Source organism: Bombina bombina, chromosome 8, assembly GCF_027579735.1.
Source record: "Bombina bombina isolate aBomBom1 chromosome 8, aBomBom1.pri, whole genome shotgun sequence".
NCBI lineage: Eukaryota > Metazoa > Chordata > Amphibia > Anura > Bombinatoridae > Bombina > Bombina bombina.
In genome coordinates this window covers 273956689-273976091 of record NC_069506.1, presented here as the reverse complement: position 1 = coordinate 273976091, position 19403 = coordinate 273956689, and the positions used below count along the sequence as shown (strand labels likewise).

At 41.9% G+C, this 19403-nt stretch overlaps 1 protein-coding gene across 3 annotated transcripts in view; it reads left to right on the top strand.

Moving 5' to 3' along the window:
- The window catches only part of CADM1 (cell adhesion molecule 1), a 636874-nt gene that overhangs the window by 243889 nt on the left and 373582 nt on the right, over positions 1 to 19403 (top strand). For all 3 annotated transcript variants that reach the window (XM_053691376.1, XM_053691375.1, XM_053691374.1), the window contains exon 2: positions 1063 to 1140. In XM_053691376.1, coding sequence (XP_053547351.1) covers positions 1063 to 1140 — 78 coding nt within the window. The remainder of the gene's footprint in view (positions 1 to 1062; positions 1141 to 19403) is intronic.

The window sequence follows — 19403 nt, the reverse complement described above, 5'->3', positions numbered from 1 at the left end:
TTTTTTTATTTTTCAAAAATTCAACAAAATATTTAACTTAAAAAAAGATATGCATTTTCACATATAATGCATATTAGTTTAATCATTGTAAAGAAATCAAACTGCTTTCTTTTCTGGTATAATTTTTCTGATTTAAAATTATAGTTTTACATAACAGCATGCCGATAAATAAAAATCTAAAGTTTTCACTACTGACTTTTGATAACAAATGAATATTTACAATTATATATTTGTTTAAAATCATAAAAAACACACAAAAAAGCAGTTTAATTTCTATACATTGATTAAAATAATATGCATTATACATGAAAATGCACGTCATGTTAACATTGTATATACATAAATCGACATTGCTCCTATAGTTATAATAGGGAGTTTTTTGGTTGTCTTCATTAGTTAGGTATAGCAAAGACTTGACTTAGATATAGGCATTCTGTGGGAGTTAGCTGGGCATTTCAGGGAAGTAACCTGCATTATAATTGGGATACATTGCCAGAAGTGCAGGTTATGTATAGGGTTCCAGCCATGTTTTTCTTGCCACCCTTTTAGTGAGGAGACTTTTTAGTGTGAGGCAGGCATCTTCACTTGCTTGCACTTCATGGGTCCTCTCCTTTTATTCAAATATATCAGCAATTTTTTTTTATATATATATATATATTGGGACCTAATATATAGATAGTGAAGACACCTACTGACCACTCACCTCACTGAGAAATAATTGTAAAGGCACCTACTGACCACTCACCTCAATGAGACATAATCATAAATGCACCTGACTACTTACCTAACTGAGAACTAATCGTAAAGGCAACTACTGACCACTTACCTTACTGTGAAATAGATGGCAAAGGCACCTACTGACCACTCAACTCACTGAGAAACAATCATAAATGCTCCTACTGACCACTCACCTCACTGAGAAACAATCATAAATGCACCTACTGACCACTCACCTCACTGAGAAATATATGGCAAATGCACCTACTAATCACTCACCTCAATGAGAAATAGATGGCACTGGCACCTACTGACCACTCACAAATTTGTCTTTTATCTTGTTAGGAAGAAGTTCTGGTTTTCACACCTCCTCAGAAAACTACCCCTTGGCTTCCTCATTTCAGGACCAACTTCGGAATTCTGGTAAGTGACATTAACACTAAGAGGGAGGGGTAATTACTAGTGTAGATCTTAAAAGACTGTTTTATTTACGAATTACAGGTGTATACACAGCGCAGAGAGTATATATGGAGGTATTGCACATTTAGCAGTGGCGGTGTGTGGGTTTTTGCACTGAACGTTGACTGTGTGCGTAGGTATTGGGCACTGAGCGGTGGCAGTTGGTGGGGGTATTGGGCACTAAGCATTAGTGATGAGTTGGAGTATTGGGCACTGAGCAGTGGCAGTGAGTGGGGGTATGGAGCACTGAGCAGTGGCAGTGAGTGGGAGTATTGGGCACTAAGTGGTGGTGGTGAGTGGGGGTATTGGGCACTGAGCAGTGGTGGTGAGTGGGGGTATTGAGCAGTTGGGTTATTGAGCAGTGGCAGTGAGTGGGGGTATTGGGCACTGAGCAGTGGCAGTGAGTGGGGTATTGGGCACTGAGCCGTGGCAGTGAGTGGGGGTATTGGGCACTGAGCGGTTGCGATGAGTGGGGATATTGAGCACTGAGTGGTGGCGGTGAGTGGAGGGTATTGGGCCCTGAGTGGTGACGGTGAGTGGGGTTATTAGACACTGAGTGGTGGTGGTGAGTGGGGGTATTGGGTAGTAGGGATGTGCATATGGATCCTTCGTTAGATCCAAATGCGGAAGTATGCTCTTTTCGGAGCTGGATTGCTTCTTGTGCAAGATCACCACGTCTGTGCAAGTCCAGATCTTAATGTAGTGACCTTGCACAAGAATCAATCTAGCTCAGAAAAGAGCTGAATAGTGCACACTTCCACATTCAGATCCTAACAAAGGATCCGAATGCACATGTCTTTTGGGCACTGGGCGGTGGTGGTGAGTGGGGGTATTGGGCCCTGAACGGTGCCACAATTTTATTGTTACCATTTCTTGTCTACTGTATTACTACCAAATAGACTGAATGGTAGGTAGGCTCGGCACATGAAAAGCATAGCTAGGTAGGCTCAGCATCTTGGTGCTATTTCCCAGGAAATAGCACCAAGATGCTGAGCCTACCTAGCTATGCTTTTCAACAAAGGATACCTTAATAATTAGGCAAATTAGATTATAGAAATAGATTGGAGCATTGTTTAAAATGGTATGCTCTATCTCAGGGGTGTCCAAACTTTGCTCTCCAGAGGTTTTGGAACTACATTTCCCATGATGCTTAGCCAGCATTTTAGTTCCAAAACCTCTGGAGGTGTAGTTCCAAAACCTCTGGAGAGAAAAGTTTGGACACCCCTGCTCTATCTGAATCATTGTCCCTCTAATTAGATAGACTGTACGTGTATCAGTTACAACTTCTTTTCTAAAGTAGAGAGACTATTTTGGCTGGGTAAAAATAACACGCTAGTTATTACATCAGATAGTGAGAGTCCCATGAGACATCATGTGTGGGAAGTAACCCTCTTGTCCACTAGGGGGAGGCAAAACAACCCAACATATGAGAGCTTTAAATCCCTCCTACATTTCCTGGATCTTCTCTCATGTTTTGCTTTTTTGATGTCTTATTGACAGAGGACACTAGTTTTAATCCAGACAGTGAAACATCTTTTCTCAGTGTGGAAATGTCACAGGTCTCCAAAGTGAAATGGGGATTTATCAATCAATGTTGTGGTTTAGTGTGCTGCTCCCTGTGTGATCCACAACCCTCCCGAGGTAAAATGCCAATTCCCTGGGTTGTAGAATTCTTGTGAGATGCTTTTATGGTCCTGCCTACTGTAAGCAGTTTCTGCAGCTGAGGTAAGCACAGTGGTGCTTACCTGGTGCATGGTGCCTACAGTGAAACATGGTGCTGGCAGTGTCCTTCTATTGGGCTGCATGACTGCTGCTGGTGTCGGGGAGCTGCATTTCATTGATGGTATCATGAATTCAGATGTACTGCTCTATATTGAAAGAGAAGATGGTACCTTCACTCCATGCCCTTGGTTGTCATGCAGTTTTCCAACATGACAATGACCTGAAACATACATCTAAGCCCACTGTTGCATTTCTGAAGAATAACAGGGTGAAAGTGATGCAGTGGCCAAGTATGTCTCCTGATCTAAACCCAATAGAACACCTATGGGGAATTCTGAAAAGACAAGTTGAGCATCACTCTCCATCCAGCATCCAGGCTCTAAAAGAGGTAATTCTTAAAGAATGCAAAAAGATTGATGTTGCAATATGCCACTAAATTGTTCATTCCATGCCTAGAAGACTTTTTGCTGTCCTTAAAAAACATAGAGGTCATACAAAATACAAGATGTAATAGTTTTTGTTATGGGGTGTATTCATTTGTGCATCACCTACTTTGAGTAAACCTGAAGATTTTGTCATCTAAGTTATATTATTAAACTTTCATGTAATGAGCTAAACAAATGTTTGAATAACGAGCTGCTCCATTATTGTGCCATGTATTGGGAAACTTGGGCAAGTCTGATAAATGCCCTAGTGGTTCCCTGCTCATTCATCTTGAATTACATGTTCCCTTTGTTTGTATTGCAATCCAGTGGCTGAAATCAAACAGGAACAAATCTCTGCACTCCTGATTGCTCAGATTCAGCTTTTTTCCACTCTGACCAGGTGTGCTACTTTTCCTTTTCTCCAACATAGGTGTGTCCGGTCCACGGCGTCATCCTTACTTGTGGGATATTCTCCTCCCCAACAGGAAATGGCAAAGAGCCCAGCAAAGCTGGTCACATGATCCCTCCTAGGCTCCGCCTACCCCAGTCATTCTCTTTGCCGTTGTACAGGCAACATCTCCACGGAGATGGCTTAGAGTTTTTTAGTGTTTAACTGTAGTTTTTATTATTCAATCAAGAGTTTGTTATTTTAAAATAGTGCTGGTATGTACTATTTACTCTGAAACAGAAAAGAGATGAAGATTTCTGTTTGTAAGAGGAAAATGATTTTAGCAACCGTTACTAAAATCGATGGCTGTTCCACACAGGACTGTTGAGAGGAATTAACTTCAGTTGGGGGAACAGTGAGCAGACTTTTGCTGCTTGAGGTATGACACATTCTAACAAGACGATGTAATGCTGGAAGCTGTCATTTTCCCTATGGGATCCGGTAAGCCATTTTTATTACAGAGTAAATAAGGGCTTCACAAGGGCTTGTTAAGACTGTAGACATTTTCTGGGCTAAATCGATTCATATATAACATATTTAGCCTTGAGGAATCATTTAATATGGGTATTTTTGTAAAATAATATCGGCAGGCACTGTTTTAGACACCTTATTCTCTAGGGGCTTTCCCTAATCATAGGCAGAGCCTCATTTTCGCGCCGGTATTGCGCACTTGTTTTTGAGAAGCATGACATGCAGTCGCATGTGTGAGGAGCTCTGATACATAAAAAAGACTTTCTGAAGGCGTCATTTGGTATCGTATTCCCCTTTGGGCTTGGTTGGGTCTCAGCAAAGCAGATACCAGGGACTGTAAAGGGGTTAAAGATAAAAACGGCTCCGGTTCCATTATTTTAAGGGTTAAAGCTTCCAAATTTGGTGTGCAATACTTTTAAGGCTTTAAGACACTGTGGTGAAATTTTGGTGAATTTTGAACAATTCCTTCATACTTTTTCGCAATTGCAGTAATAAAGTGTGTTCAGTTTAAAATTTAAAGTGACAGTAACGGTTTTATTTTAAAACGTTTTTTGTACTTTGTTATCAAGTTTATGCCTGTTTAACATGTCTGAACTACCAGATAGACTGTGTTCTGAATGTGGGGAAGCCAAGGTTCCTTCTCATTTAAATAGATGTGATTTATGTGACACTGAAAATGATGCCCAAGATGATTCCTCAAGTGAGGGGAGTAAGCATGGTACTGCATCATTCCCTCCTTCGTCTACACCAGTCTTGCCCACTCAGGAGGCCCCTAGTACATCTAGCGCGCCAATACTCCTTACTATGCAACAATTAACGGCTGTAATGGATAATTCTATCAAAAACATTTTAGCCAAAATGCCCACTTATCAGCGTAAGCGCGACTGCTCTGTTTTAGATACTGAAGAGCATGAGGACGCTGAGGATAATGGTTCTGATATGCCCCTACACCAGTCTGAGGGGGCCAGGGAGGTTTTGTCTGAGGGAGAAATTTCAGATTCAGGGAAAATTTCTCAACAAGCTGAACCCGATGTGATTACATTTAAATTTAAGTTGGAACATCTCCGCGCTCTGCTTAAGGAGGTGTTATCCACTCTGGATGATTGTGAGAATTTGATCATCCCAGAGAAACTATGTAAAATGGACACGTTCCTAGAGGTCCCGGGGCCCCCAGAAGCTTTTCCTATACCCAAGCGGGTGGCGGACATTGTAAATAAAGAATGGGAAAGGCCCGGTATACCTTTCGTCCCTCCCCCCATATTTAAAAAATTGTTTCCCATGGTCGACCCCAGAAAGGACTTATGGCAGACAGTCCCCAAGGTCGAGGGGGCGGTTTCTACTTTAAACAAACGCACCACTATACCCATAGAAGATAGTTGTGCTTTCAAAGATCCTATGGATAAAAAATTAGAAGGTTTGCTTAAAAAGATGTTTGTTCAGCAAGGTTACCTTCTACAACCAATTTCATGCATTGTCCCTGTCACTACAGCCGCGTGTTTCTGGTTCGATGAGCTAGAAAAGGCGATCGATAGTGATTCTCCTCCTTATGAGGAGATTATGGACAGAATCCGTGCTCTCAAATTGGCTAATTCTTTCACCCTAGACGCCACTTTGCAATTGGCTAGGTTAGCGGCGAAAAATTCTGGGTTTGCTATTGTGGCGCGCAGAGCGCTTTGGTTGAAATCTTGGTCAGCGGATGCGTCTTCCAAGAACAAATTGCTTAACATTCCTTTCAAGGGGAAAACGCTGTTTGGCCCTGACTTGAAAGAGATTATCTCTGATATCACTGGGGGTAAGGGCCACGCCCTTCCTCAGGATAGGTCTTTCAAGGCCAAAAATAAACCTAATTTTCGTCCCTTTCGTAGAAACGGACCAGCCCCAAGTGCTACGTCCTCTAAGCAAGAGGGTAATACTTCTCAAGCCAAGCCAGCCTGGAGACCAATGCAAGGCTGGAACAAGGGAAAGCAGGCCAAGAAGCCTGCCACTGCTACCAAGACAGCATGAAATGTTGGCCCCCGATCCGGGACCGGATCTGGTGGGGGGCAGACTCTCTCTCTTCGCTCAGGCTTGGGCAAGAGATGTTCTGGATCCTTGGGCACTAGAAATAGTCTCCCAAGGTTATCTTCTGGAATTCAAGGGGCCTCCCCCAAGGGGGAGGTTCCGCAGGTCTCAATTGTCTTCAGACCACATAAAGAGACAGGCATTCTTACATTGTGTAGAAGACCTGTTAAAAATGGGAGTGATTCATCCTGTTCCATTAGGAGAACAAGGGATGGGGTTCTACTCCAATCTGTTCGTAGTTCCCAAAAAAGAGGGAACGTTCAGACCAATCTTGGATCTCAAGAGCCTAAACAAGTTTCTCAAGGTTCCATCGTTCAAAATGGAAACTATTCGAACAATTCTTCCTTCCATCCAGGAAGGTCAATTCATGACCACGGTGGATTTAAAGGATGCGTATCTACATATTCCTATCCACAAGGAACATCATCGGTTCCTAAGGTTCGCATTCCTGGACAAGCATTACCAGTTCGTGGCACTTCCTTTCGGATTAGCCACTGCTCCAAGGATTTTCACAAAGGTACTAGGGTCCCTTCTAGCGGTACTAAGACCAAGGGGCATTGCAGTAGTACCTTACTTGGACGACATTCTGATTCAAGCGTCGTCCCTTCCTCAAGCAAAGGCTCACACGGACATAGTCCTGGCCTTTCTCAGATCTCACGGATGGAAAGTGAACGTAGAAAAGAGTTCTCTATCTCCGTCAACAAGGGTTCCCTTCTTGGGAACAATAATAGACTCCTTAGAAATGAGGATTTTTCTGACAGAGGCCAGAAAAACAAAACTTCTAAACTCTTGTCAAACACTTCATTCCGTTCCTCTTCCTTCCATAGCGCAGTGCATGGAAGTAATAGGTTTGATGGTAGCGGCAATGGACATAGTTCCTTTTGCGCGCATTCATCTAAGACCATTACAACTGTGCATGCTCAGTCAGTGGAATGGGGACTATACAGACTTGTCTCCGACGATTCAAGTAAATCAGAGGACCAGAGACTCACTCCGTTGGTGGCTGTCACAACCTGTCACAAGGGATGACCTTCCGCAGACCAGAGTGGGTCATTGTCACGACCGACGCCAGTCTGATGGGCTGGGGCGCGGTCTGGGGACCCCTGAAAGCTCAGGGTCTTTGGTCTCGGGAAGAATCTCTTCTACCGATAAATATTCTGGAACTGAGAGCGATATTCAATGCTCTCAAGGCTTGGCCTCAGCTAGCAAAGGCCAAGTTCATACGGTTTCAATCAGACAACATGACGACTGTTGCGTACATCAACCATCAGGGGGGAACAAGGAGTTCCCTGGCGATGGAAGAAGTGACCAAAATCATTCAATGGGCGGAGACTCACTCCTGCCACCTGTCTGCAATCCACATTCCAGGAGTGGAAAATTGGGAAGCGGATTTTCTGAGTCGTCAGACATTACATCCGGGGGAGTGGGAACTCCATCCGGAAATCTTTGCCCAAATTACTCAATTGTGGGGCATTCCAGACATGGATCTGATGGCCTCTCGTCAGAACTTCAAGGTTCCTTGCTACGGGTCCAGATCCAGGGATCCCAAGGCGACTCTAGTAGATGCACTAGTAGCACCTTGGACCTTCAAACTAGCTTATGTATTCCCGCCGTTTCCTCTCATCCCCAGGCTGGTAGCCAGGATCAATCAGGAGAGGGCGTCGGTGATCTTGATAGCTCCTGCGTGGCCACGCAGGACTTGGTATGCAGATCTGGTGAATATGTCATCGGCTCCACCATGGAAGCTACCTTTGAGACGAGACCTTCTTGTTCAAGGTCCGTTCGAACATCCGAATCTGGTCTCACTCCAGCTGACTGCTTGGAGATTGAACGCTTGATCTTATCAAAACGAGGGTTCTCAGATTCTGTTATTGATACTCTTGTTCAGGCCAGAAAGCCTGTAACTAGAAAAAATTACCACAAAATATGGAAAAAATATATCTGTTGGTGTGAATCTAAAGGATTCCCTTGGAACAAGGTAAAGATTCCTAAGATTCTATCCTTTCTTCAAGAAGGATTGGAGAAAGGATTATCGGCAAGTTCCTTGAAGGGACAGATTTCTGCCTTGTCTGTGTTACTTCACAAAAAGCTGGCAGCTGTGCCAGATGTTCAAGCCTTTGTTCAGGCTCTGGTTAGAATCAAGCCTGTTTACAAACCTTTGACTCCTCCTTGGAGTCTCAACTTAGTTCTTTCAGTTCTTCAGGGGGTTCCGTTTGAACCCTTGCATTCCGTTGATATTAAGTTATTATCTTGGAAAGTTTTGTTTTTGGTTGCAATTTCTTCTGCTAGAAGAGTTTCAGAATTATCTGCTCTGCAGTGTTCTCCTCCTTATCTGGTTTTCCATGCAGATAAGGTGGTTTTACGTACTAAACCTGGTTTTCTTCCGAAAGTTGTTTCTAACAAAAACATTAACCAGGAGATAGTCGTGCCTTCTTTGTGTCCGAATCCAGTTTCAAAGAAGGAACGTTTGTTGCACAATTTGGATGTTGTTCGCGCTCTAAAATTCTATTTAGATGCTACAAAGGATTTTAGACAAACATCTTCCTTGTTTGTTGTTTATTCTGGTAAAAGGAGAGGTCAAAAAGCAACTTCTACCTCTCTCTCTTTTTGGATTAAAAGCATCATCAGATTGGCTTATGAGACTGCCGGACGGCAGCCTCCTGAAAGAATCACAGCTCATTCCACTAGGGCTGTGGCTTCCACATGGGCCTTCAAGAACGAGGCTTCTGTTGATCAGATATGTAGGGCAGCGACTTGGTCTTCACTGCACACTTTTACCAAATTTTACAAGTTTGATACTTTTGCTTCTTCTGAGGCTATTTTTGGGAGAAAGGTTTTGCAAACCGTGGTGCCTTCCATTTAGGTGACCTGATTTGCTCCCTCCCTTCATCCGTGTCCTAAAGCTTTGGTATTGGTTCCCACAAGTAAGGATGACGCCGTGGACCGGACACACCTATGTTGGAGAAAACAGAATTTATGTTTACCTGATAAATTACTTTCTCCAACGGTGTGTCCGGTCCACGGCCCGCCCTGGTTTTTTAATCAGGTCTGATAATTTATTTTCTTTAACTACAGTCACCACGGTATCATATGGTTTCTCCTATGCAAATATTCCTCCTTTACGTCGGTCGAATGACTGGGGTAGGCGGAGCCTAGGAGGGATCATGTGACCAGCTTTGCTGGGCTCTTTGCCATTTCCTGTTGGGGAGGAGAATATCCCACAAGTAAGGATGACGCCGTGGACCGGACACACCGTTGGAGAAAGTAATTTATCAGGTAAACATAAATTCTGTTTTTAGCCAAGGGATCATTTTAAGGATAACAGGAATTGAGAGTTTGAAGGTTTTGTATAGTAGGTAATTTCAGCTCTTGCCTTGCAGTCTTTATGTTTAGGCTGTTGTCAATGTTACCTGTGAATCTGCTACTGCAATTTGCTGTGACAACTCTTCGTTAAATAGCAGAGATTTAAGCCTAGGAATTTGCACGTCTGGAGCACTATATGACAGCAGTTTTGCAAGAATGTTATCCATTTGCAAGAGTGCTATAGACACCTACCTAGGTTTCTCTTCAACAAGGAATAACATGGGAACAAAGCAAATTTGATAATAGAAGTAAATTGGAAACCTATTTTTATAATCTGTCTGAATAATAAAAGTTAAGCTTAGATCCCAAGGATTATTTTTTGTTTCTTTTGGAAATCTAAGAATCAAAAGTTACTTCCTCTGCCTAGAGTTAGTTACCCAAGAAGTATATCCCAGCTTCCAAGTCCACATGAAGTTGTGCACCATCACAAACTAGTCACTGCTAGGAGACAGGAAGTTTAGGAGAAGTCTGCTCAAGATCCATGGGTGTTGGAAATAATTTCTCAGGGGTATTAATAAACAGTTTGATCAAAACCACCTCAAGCGAGATTCTTCCCGTCTCTAGTACCTTGAGATAATTTTAGGGAGAGATCTGAAAACAATGGTTGAGTTATTGTTAGTTTTTTTTTTTTTTTTTAGAAATAAACCAATCTCTATTAGTACCAAAAAAATGAAGGCATTATTTTGGCTTATCTTGAATCTGAAAACCCGGAACAAATTCCTGAAACTTCTTATTTTCAAGATAGTAACAATTCACATTTTACTTCCTTTAGTGCAGAAGGTCAGTTTATGCCTTCTATATATACGTAAGGTTCTTATTTACATATCCCCATTCAGAGGGATCATGTCAAGTTTCTGAGATTAGCTTTCAAAGATGAGCATTATCAGTTATTGGAATTTCCATTTGGTCTTGAGTTTTTTTTTTTTAAACCAAGGTTCTAGAAGCATTGTTGACTGTGATTTAAGTTTGAAAAATCTCTATAGTTTCTGACTTGGTCCAGGTACTCTCTTTTCTTCTGGCTGTGTCTCATACTCAAGCAGAACAACTGCTTCACAGTCTTGGCTGTAATCTCAATCTTTTAAAGTGCTCTTTAACTCCTCAGACCTGTCTTTTTTTTAGGCTTCTTTTCGATTCAGCGACTATGTATCTCTGTCTGACCACCCAGTTCAGTTTAAAGTTGCACAGGCCTGTGCTTAATCCTCCTCCTTCCGTTGCTCGGAGAATGGAAGTTGTGGATCTCATCGTTGCTACTTCAGATTCAATCCCATTTATCATATTTTATATTTGATCCCTCCTAATGCAGATTCTGCATTAGTGGAATGGGGACCACGAGAATCTGTCTCAGTGCATACTGTTAGATCACAGGATAACAGAGTCTCTAACTTGGTGGCAAACTCTCACCATTACTTTGTTCAGGTGGCATCTTCTTTAGCCATTTTGGGTAATGTTTTACACAGAAGCCAGCCTGCAAGGTTGGGGTGCAGTTTGGGGGTCTTGGAGAATGCCAGGAGTGTGGTCTCCTTGGCAGGTGAGGTTACCTATAAACATTCTTGAACTACAAGCAATCTTCAAGACACGTCAGAGTTAGCCTGACCTCAGGAAAAATCTTTTCTTTGATTCAAGTCATACTGTCATAGCAGTGGCTTACATCAATCATTAAAGGATATGAAACTCAACATTTTTATTTCATGATTCAGACAGAACATAAAATTTAAAAAAATGTTTCCAACTTACTTTTATTATCAAATTTGCTTCATTCTCATGGTATCCTTTTTTGAATTGATACCTAGGTAGGCAGCGTGCTCATGTCTAAAACACAACATGGCAAGAAAAATTGCGGCCATAAAGTGCTCTTGCAAATATATAATGTTGCAAAACTGCTATCCTATAATACTGCAAACACATGTACGATCCTGAGGATATCAAGAGAATTAAAAAAAAAATGAATAAGAGAAATAAACTGGAAAGTTGTTTAAAATGACATGCTCAATCTGAATTGTAAAAGCCCCCCCCCCCCCCCAACAAGTGGTTTACTGCTCATTTCACTATCTTGGACCTTTTTATGAGACCTCTAAGGAGCAGATTTGTTAGGCAGCTATTTGTGTAATCTTTGCATAGTTTCTCAAAGTTTTATCACTTTGGCCTGTAGTGTTTTAACTGTTCTGGCACCTCTATTTCATGGTGATCTTGTGGACTTCTCACAAGTGATATCTTGTGGACTCTCAACATCTGATGAAAGAAAACAAAATATATGCTTACTTGAAAAATATGCATATACATTTTGTTTTCCTGTTCCTTTTACCCACGCACACATGTATTAATCACCTTAATCAAACACATATTAATCCAATACATAGTTCTTCTAACCATATTTATCCACAAATGTATGAATGGGTATTTTACGCTGAGTGGTGGCTGTGTTGGGGTATTGTATACTGGGTGGTGGGTGGTTGTGTGTGTGTGGTATTGTACACTGTGCGGTGGGTGGTTGTGCGTGTGGGGGGTATTGTCTACCGGGTGGTGAATGGTTCTATGTATGGGGGTATGGTGCACTGGAGTGGTGGATGGTTGGTTTGGAGTATTGTATATGGAGTGGTGGTAGTATGGGTATATTATACACTGATGCGGTTTATGGATATTGCACATTGGGTAGTGGCTGTATGTGGATATTGTACACTGTTGCAGTGGGTGGTTGGTTGTTTGTATTGTACATTGGGTAGTGGTTGTGTGTGGGTATTGTACGTTGGTATGGTGAGTGAGTGGTTTGTTGTGTGGGTAATTCCCCTCCTGACCACTAAGAGGAAGAAAAAGAAACCCCAACTAACCAGAGCTTAAAATCACTCCCACTTCCCATGATCTTCAGTCACTTTTTTTTGCCTCCTTGGTGAAGAATGAGGTATAAGTCAGATCTACTCATCGTTGAGAGGGGTCTTCCAATTTGAGGCCAGGTTTTGCCTTCAGAGAGATAGAAAATAAGCTATCAGGCAGGCAGTGAAATGACTTTTCTCAGTGAGATATGTCACAGGCCTCCCAGGTGTAATGTGGATTAGTTCACCAACCCTTATTTCTACAGCAAGCTGCTCTTTGTGGATCCACAGTATATTTGAAAGAATTAGAAAGTGGTCCTTCTTTGGCCTTTAGATCATTAGGGACTTGATTTAGGAGCGGCCCCTCTAAGTTGCTCTTTGATGATAGGGATATTTCTGACTGAGGACCCTACTGCTGTGGCAGAGGATGTGTCCTTTAATTTCAAGCTTGAGCATATTCATGCTTTATTTTGGGAAGTTTTATTTGTTTTAAAGGTAGTGGATTGTCCTGCTATAGTCAAGCAATCGGTTAATTGGTAATTTTATTAAGGCAGCTGATTCAGTTTCTGAACTAATTTCTAGGGCCTAGATTTGGAGTTCGGCGGTAGCCGTCAAAACCAGCGTTAGAGGCTCCTAACGCTGGTTTTGGCCGCCCGCTGGTATTTGGAGTCAGTGATTAAAGGGTCTAACGCTCACTTTTCAGCCGCGACTTTTCCATACCGCAGATCCCCCTACGCCATTTGCGTAGCCTATCTTTTCAATGGGATCTTTCTAACGCTGGTATTTAGAGTCGTTTCTGAAGTGAGCGTTAGAGCTCTAACGACAAGATTCCAGCCGCCTGAAAATAGCAGGAGTTAAGAGCTTTCTGGCTAACGCCGGTTCATAAAGCTCTTAACTACTGTACCCTAAAGTACACTAACACCCATAAACTACCTATGTACCCCTAAACCGAGGTCCCCCCACACCGCCGCCACTCGATTAAAATTTTTAACCCCTAATCTGCCGACCGCCACCTACGTTATACTTATGTACCCCTAATCTGCTGCCCCTAACCCCGCCGACCCCTGTATTACATTTATTAACCCCTAACCTGCCCCCCACAACGTCGCCGCCAGCTACTTAAAATAATTAACCCCTAATCTTCCGACCGCAAAGCGCCGCCACCTACGTTATCCCTATGTACCCCTAATCTGCTACCCCTAACACCGCCGACCCCTATATTATATTTATTAACCCCTAATCTGCCCCCCTCAACGTCGCCGACACCTGCCTACACTTATTAACCCCTAATCTGCCGAGCGGACCTGAGCACTACTATAATAAAGTTATTAACCCCTAACCCGCCTCACTAACCCTATCATAAATAGTATTAACCCCTAATCTGCCCTCCCTAACATCGCCAACACCTAACTTCAATTATTAACCCCTAATCTGACGACCGGAGCTCACCGCTATTCTAATAAATTGATTAACCCCTAAAGCTAAGTCTAACCCTAACACTAACACCCCCCTAAGTTAAATATAATTTAAATCTAACAAAATAAATTAACTCTTATTAAATAACTTATTCCTATTTAAAGCTAAATACTTACCTGTAAAATAAATCCTAATATAGCTACAATATAAATTATAATTATATTATAGCTATTTTAGGATTAATATTTATTTTACAGGCAACTTTGTAATTATTTTAACCAGGTACAATAGCTATTAAATAGTTAAGAACTATTTAATAGTTACCTAGTTAAAATAATAACAAATTTACCTGTAAAATAAATCCTAACCTAAGATATAATTAAACCTAACACTACCCTATCAATAAATTAATTAAATAAACTACCTACAATTACCTACAATTAACCTAACACTACACTATCAATAAATTAATTAAACACAATTGCTACAAATAAATACAATTAAATAAACTAGCTAAAGTACAAAAAATAAAAAAGAACTAAGTTACAAAAAATAATAAAATATTTACAAACATAAGAAAAATATTACAACAATTTTAAACTAATTACACCTACTCTAAGCCCCCTAATAAAATAACAAAGCCCCCCAAAATAAAAAATTCCCTACCCTATTCTAAATTAAAAAAGTTACAAGCTCTTTTACCTTACCAGCCCTGAACAGGGCCCTTTGCGGGGCATGCCCCAAGGATTTCAGCTCTTTTGCCTGTAAAAAAAAACATACCATACCCCCCCCAACATTACAACCCACCACCCACATACCCCTAATCTAACCCAAACCCCCCTTAAATAAACCTAACACTAAGCCCCTGAAGATCTTCCTACCTTGTCTTCACCATACCAGGTTCACCGATCCGTCCTGGCTCCAACATCTTCATCCAACCCAAGCGGGGGTTGGCGATCCATCATCCGGTGCTGAAGAGGTCCAGAAGAGGCTCCAAAGTCTTCCTCCTATCCGGCAAGAAGAGGACATCCGGACCGGCAAACATCTTCTCCAAGCGGCATCTTCAATCTTCTTCCATCCGGTGCGGAGCGGGTCCATCTTGAAGCAGGCGACGCGGATCCATCCTCTTCTTCCGTTGTCTCCCGACGAATGACGGTTCCTTTAAGGGACGTCATCCAAGATGGCGTCCCTCGAATTCCGATTGGCTGATAGGATTCTATCAGCCAATCGGAATTAAGGTAGGAATTTTCTGATTGGCTGATGGAATCAGCCAATCAGAATCAAGTTCAATCCGATTGGCTGATCCAATCAGCCAATCAGATTGAGCTCGCATTCTATTGGCTGATTGGAACAGCCAATAGAATGCGAGCTCAATCTGATTGGCTGATTGGATCAGCCAATCGGATTGAACTTGATTCTGATTGGCTGATTCCATCAGCCAATCAGAAAATTCCTACCTTAATTCCGATTGGCTGATAGAATCCTATCAGCCAATCGGAATTCGAGGGACGCCATCTTGGATGACGTCCCTTAAAGGAACCGTCATTCGTCGGGAGACAACGGAAGAAGAGGATGGATCCGCGTCGCCTGCTTCAAGATGGACCCGCTCCGCACCGGATGGAAGAAGATTGAAGATGCCGCTTGGAGAAGATGTTTGCCGGTCCGGATGTCCTCTTCTTGCCGGATAGGAGGAAGACTTTGGAGCCTCTTCTGGACCTCTTCAGCACCGGATGATGGATCGCCAACCCCCGCTTGGGTTGGATGAAGATGTTGGAGCCAGGACGGATCGGTGAACCTGGTATGGTGAAGACAAGGTAGGAAGATCTTCAGGGGCTTAGTGTTAGGTTTATTTAAGGGGGGTTTGGGTTAGATTAGGGGTATGTGGGTGGTGGGTTGTAATGTTGGGGGGGGGGGTATTGTATTTATTCTTTTACAGGCAAAAGAGCTGAAATTCTTGGGGCATGCCCCGCAAAGGGCCCTGTTCAGGGCTGGTAAGGTAAAAGAGCTTGTAACTTTTTTAATTTAGAATAGGGTAGGGAATTTTTTATTTTGGGGGGCTTTGTTATTTTATTAGGGGGCTTAGAGTAGGTGTAATTAGTTTAAAATTGTTGTAATATTTTTCTAATGTTTGTAAATATTTTTTTATTTTTTGTAACTTAGTTCTTTTTTATTTTTTGTACTTTAGCTAGTTTATTTAATTGTATTTATTTGTAGCAATTGTGTTTAATTAATTTATTGATAGTGTAGTGTTAGGTTAATTGTAGGTAATTGTAGGTAGTTTATTTATTTAATTTATTGATAGGGTAGTGTTAGGTTTAATTATATCTTAGGTTAGGATTTATTTTACAGGTAAATTTGTTATTATTTTAACTAGGTAACTATTAAATAGTTCTTAACTATTTAATAGCTATTGTACCTGGTTAAAATAATTACAAAGTTGCCTGTAAAATAAATATTAATCCTAAAATAGCTATAATATAATTATAATTTATATTGTAGCTATATTAGGATTTATTTTACAGGTAAGTATTTAGCTTTAAATAGGAATAAGTTATTTAATAAGAGTTAATTTATTACGTTAGATGTAAATTATATTTAACTTAGGGCGGTGTTAGTATTAGGGTTAGACTTAGCTTTAGGGGTTAATACATTTATTATAGTAGTGGTGAGGTCCGCTCGGCAGATTAGGAGTTAATAAGTGTAGGCAGGTGTCGGCGACGTTGAGGGGGGCAGATTAGGGGTTAATAAATATAATATAGGGGTCGGCGATGTTAGGGCAGCAGATTAGGGGTACATAGGGATAACGTAGGTTGCGGCGGTTTACGGAGCGGCAGATTAGGGGTTAAAAAAAATATGCAGGGGTCAGCGATAGCGGGGGCGGCAGATTAGGGGTTAATAAGTGTAAGGTTAGGGGTGTTTAGACTCGGGGTACATGTTAGGGTGTTAGGTGCAGACGTAGGAAGTGTTTCCCCATAGGAAACAATGGGGCTGCGTTAGGAGCTGAACGCTGCTTTTTTGCAGGTGTTAGGTTTTTTTTCAGCTCAAACAGCCCCATTGTTTCCTATGGGAGAATCGTGCACGAGCACGTTTTTGAGGCCGGCCGCGTCCGTAAGCAACTCTGGTATCGAGAGTTGCATTTGCGGTAAAAATGCTCTACGCTCCTTTTTTGGAGCCTAACGCAGCATTTGATTAAACTCTCGATACCAGAGTTAAATTTATGGTGCGGCCAGAAAAAAGCCCGCGGAGCGTTAACAGCCCTTTTACCGCCGAACTCCAAATCTAGGCCTAGGAATGGTGAAAGCCAGGTGTTCATTTATGTTCCATTTGCTAAGTTTAAGTCTGTTTTCTCTTCCTTCTGTTAATACAGAGATTTGTGAAAATATTCTTAAGGTGGATGTAGCTATTTCCACTCTTAGGCGATCCTTTCAGCCTGCAGGCTTTACATTTCAGCCTGCGCTAGTGTTGCCTCTGTTGCTGCTACTACTTTGGATGAGTTTTAGGACCACCATAATTTCCTGAGAACAGCAAATGCCTTTATTTGTGATAAAGCAGTGGAAATAATTTGCATGTATGCTAAGAATGCTGAAATAGCTGTTTTAACTAGACGTGCTTTGTGGCTTAAGTCTTGGGGGCATATTTATCAAGCTCCGAATGGAGCTTAATGCCCCGTGTTTCCTGCAGGCTCGCCAGAAACAGCAGTTATGAAGCAGCGGTCACAAAGACTGCTGCTCCATAACCTGTCCGCCTGCTCTAAGCAGGCGGACAGACATCGCCGGAAATCAACCCGATCGAGTATGATCGGGTTGATTGACACCCCCCTGCTGGCAGCCCATTGGCCGCGAGTCTGCAGGGGGCGGCGTTGCACCAGCAGCTCTTGTGAGCTGCTGGTGCAATGCTGAATACGGCGAGCGTATTGCTCGCCGTATTCAGCGAGGTCTGTCGGACTTGATCCGCACTGTCGGATCAGGTCCGACAGACCTTGATAAATAGAGGCCTTGTTCTTTTGTTTCCATTTCTAAAAACAGATTACTTTCTTGGGTAAATCTCTCTTTGGATCTACATTATATGCTGTTATTGCTATAGTCACTGGGGGTAAGATAGCTTTTCTGCCCCAAAATTAAAAAATTAAGGGTATGTCTAGATCCAATTACAATAAGTCTAAAAAGCTTACCCTCCAAGACTGTATGAGGTGCCGATTGTCTTGAGATCCTTTTAAGTCCAAGGTTTTCTTGGTTTGTGTGAGAGATCTGGAGTTAACAGAAGTAATTATGCTCTATTTCCAACTACAGAATTAACCAGTGGTTTTATTCAAAACTATATATAGTTTAAATAAAGGAAGGTACTTAGCCTGTTTTGGATCTGAACATTTCAAACAGATTCCTTAAAGTTCCTACTTTCAAAAAGGAGATTTTTCATGCAATTTTTTTTTTTTAATATTCCCATTCTCAGTGATCATTTCACGTTATTGAGATTTGCTTTTCTGATTAATAATTATAATTTTTTTTACCCCACCTTGCCTTGCTACAGTACAACATTCTTACAAAATGCTTGGAGCTCTGTTGATTTGTAGTTTGGGCTTAAGGAATCCTTACTTGGGTGACCTTCTGGTTCAGGATCCCTCTTCATCTGGCTGTGTCTCATGCACAGATGATATTTCAGTTGTTTCTGAGTCACGGTTGAAAGTAAATCTTACAAAATGCTCTTCAACTCCTCAGACTTGTATGTCTTTTCTGGGATCCACTATCGATTTAGTGCCTTTGCGTCTGTCCTTGTTAGATCAGCACAAAAAAAGTCAGGTCTGTCCCATTCTGCACCAGAATATTCTTCCTCCCAGTGTATGAAAGATGTGGGACTCAGATGCAGTTTAATTTGACAGATTTTATCTCAGATTCCTCAAATTGCAGGTACTGTATCAATGGAACAGGGACCACGAAGATTTGTCACAGATGATCCTGTTAGATCACTGGACAAGGTAGTCTCTACCTTAGTGGCAGATTCTCCATTTCTTGATTCAGGGGGCCTCCTTAGTGTCCTTTGTCAATCATCAGAGAGGAACTTCCAGATGTGGGAAGTGTCCTGCATCTTCAGCTGGTCAGAACACCATTTTTGCATTATTTCTACTATCCACATTCTGGGTGTGAGCAAATGGAAGGCAGACTTTCTTGGTCACATTCCTCTTCACCCAGGGGAAAGGTCACTACATCAGGAGGTTTTCTACCAGATTGTGATTTATTTTTTTTTGGTTTGCCAGGGAATCACTAATTGCCTCTGTTTTGTGCCAGGTCTTCGAGCCATCAGGCAAGTCTGATAGGTGCCCTTGTGGTTCCCTGGTCATTCAAGCAGATTAGTTTTCCTCAATTTGTGTTACTATTCAGAGTGATAGTAAGAATCATGCAGGAACAAGCCTCATCAATTCTAATTGCTCCAAACATGGCCTCACAGGATTTGGTTTGCGGATCTGGTTGTCAGGGAACCAAGAAACCAGATTGAAACCGAAAGTGGAGGTTAAAAAAT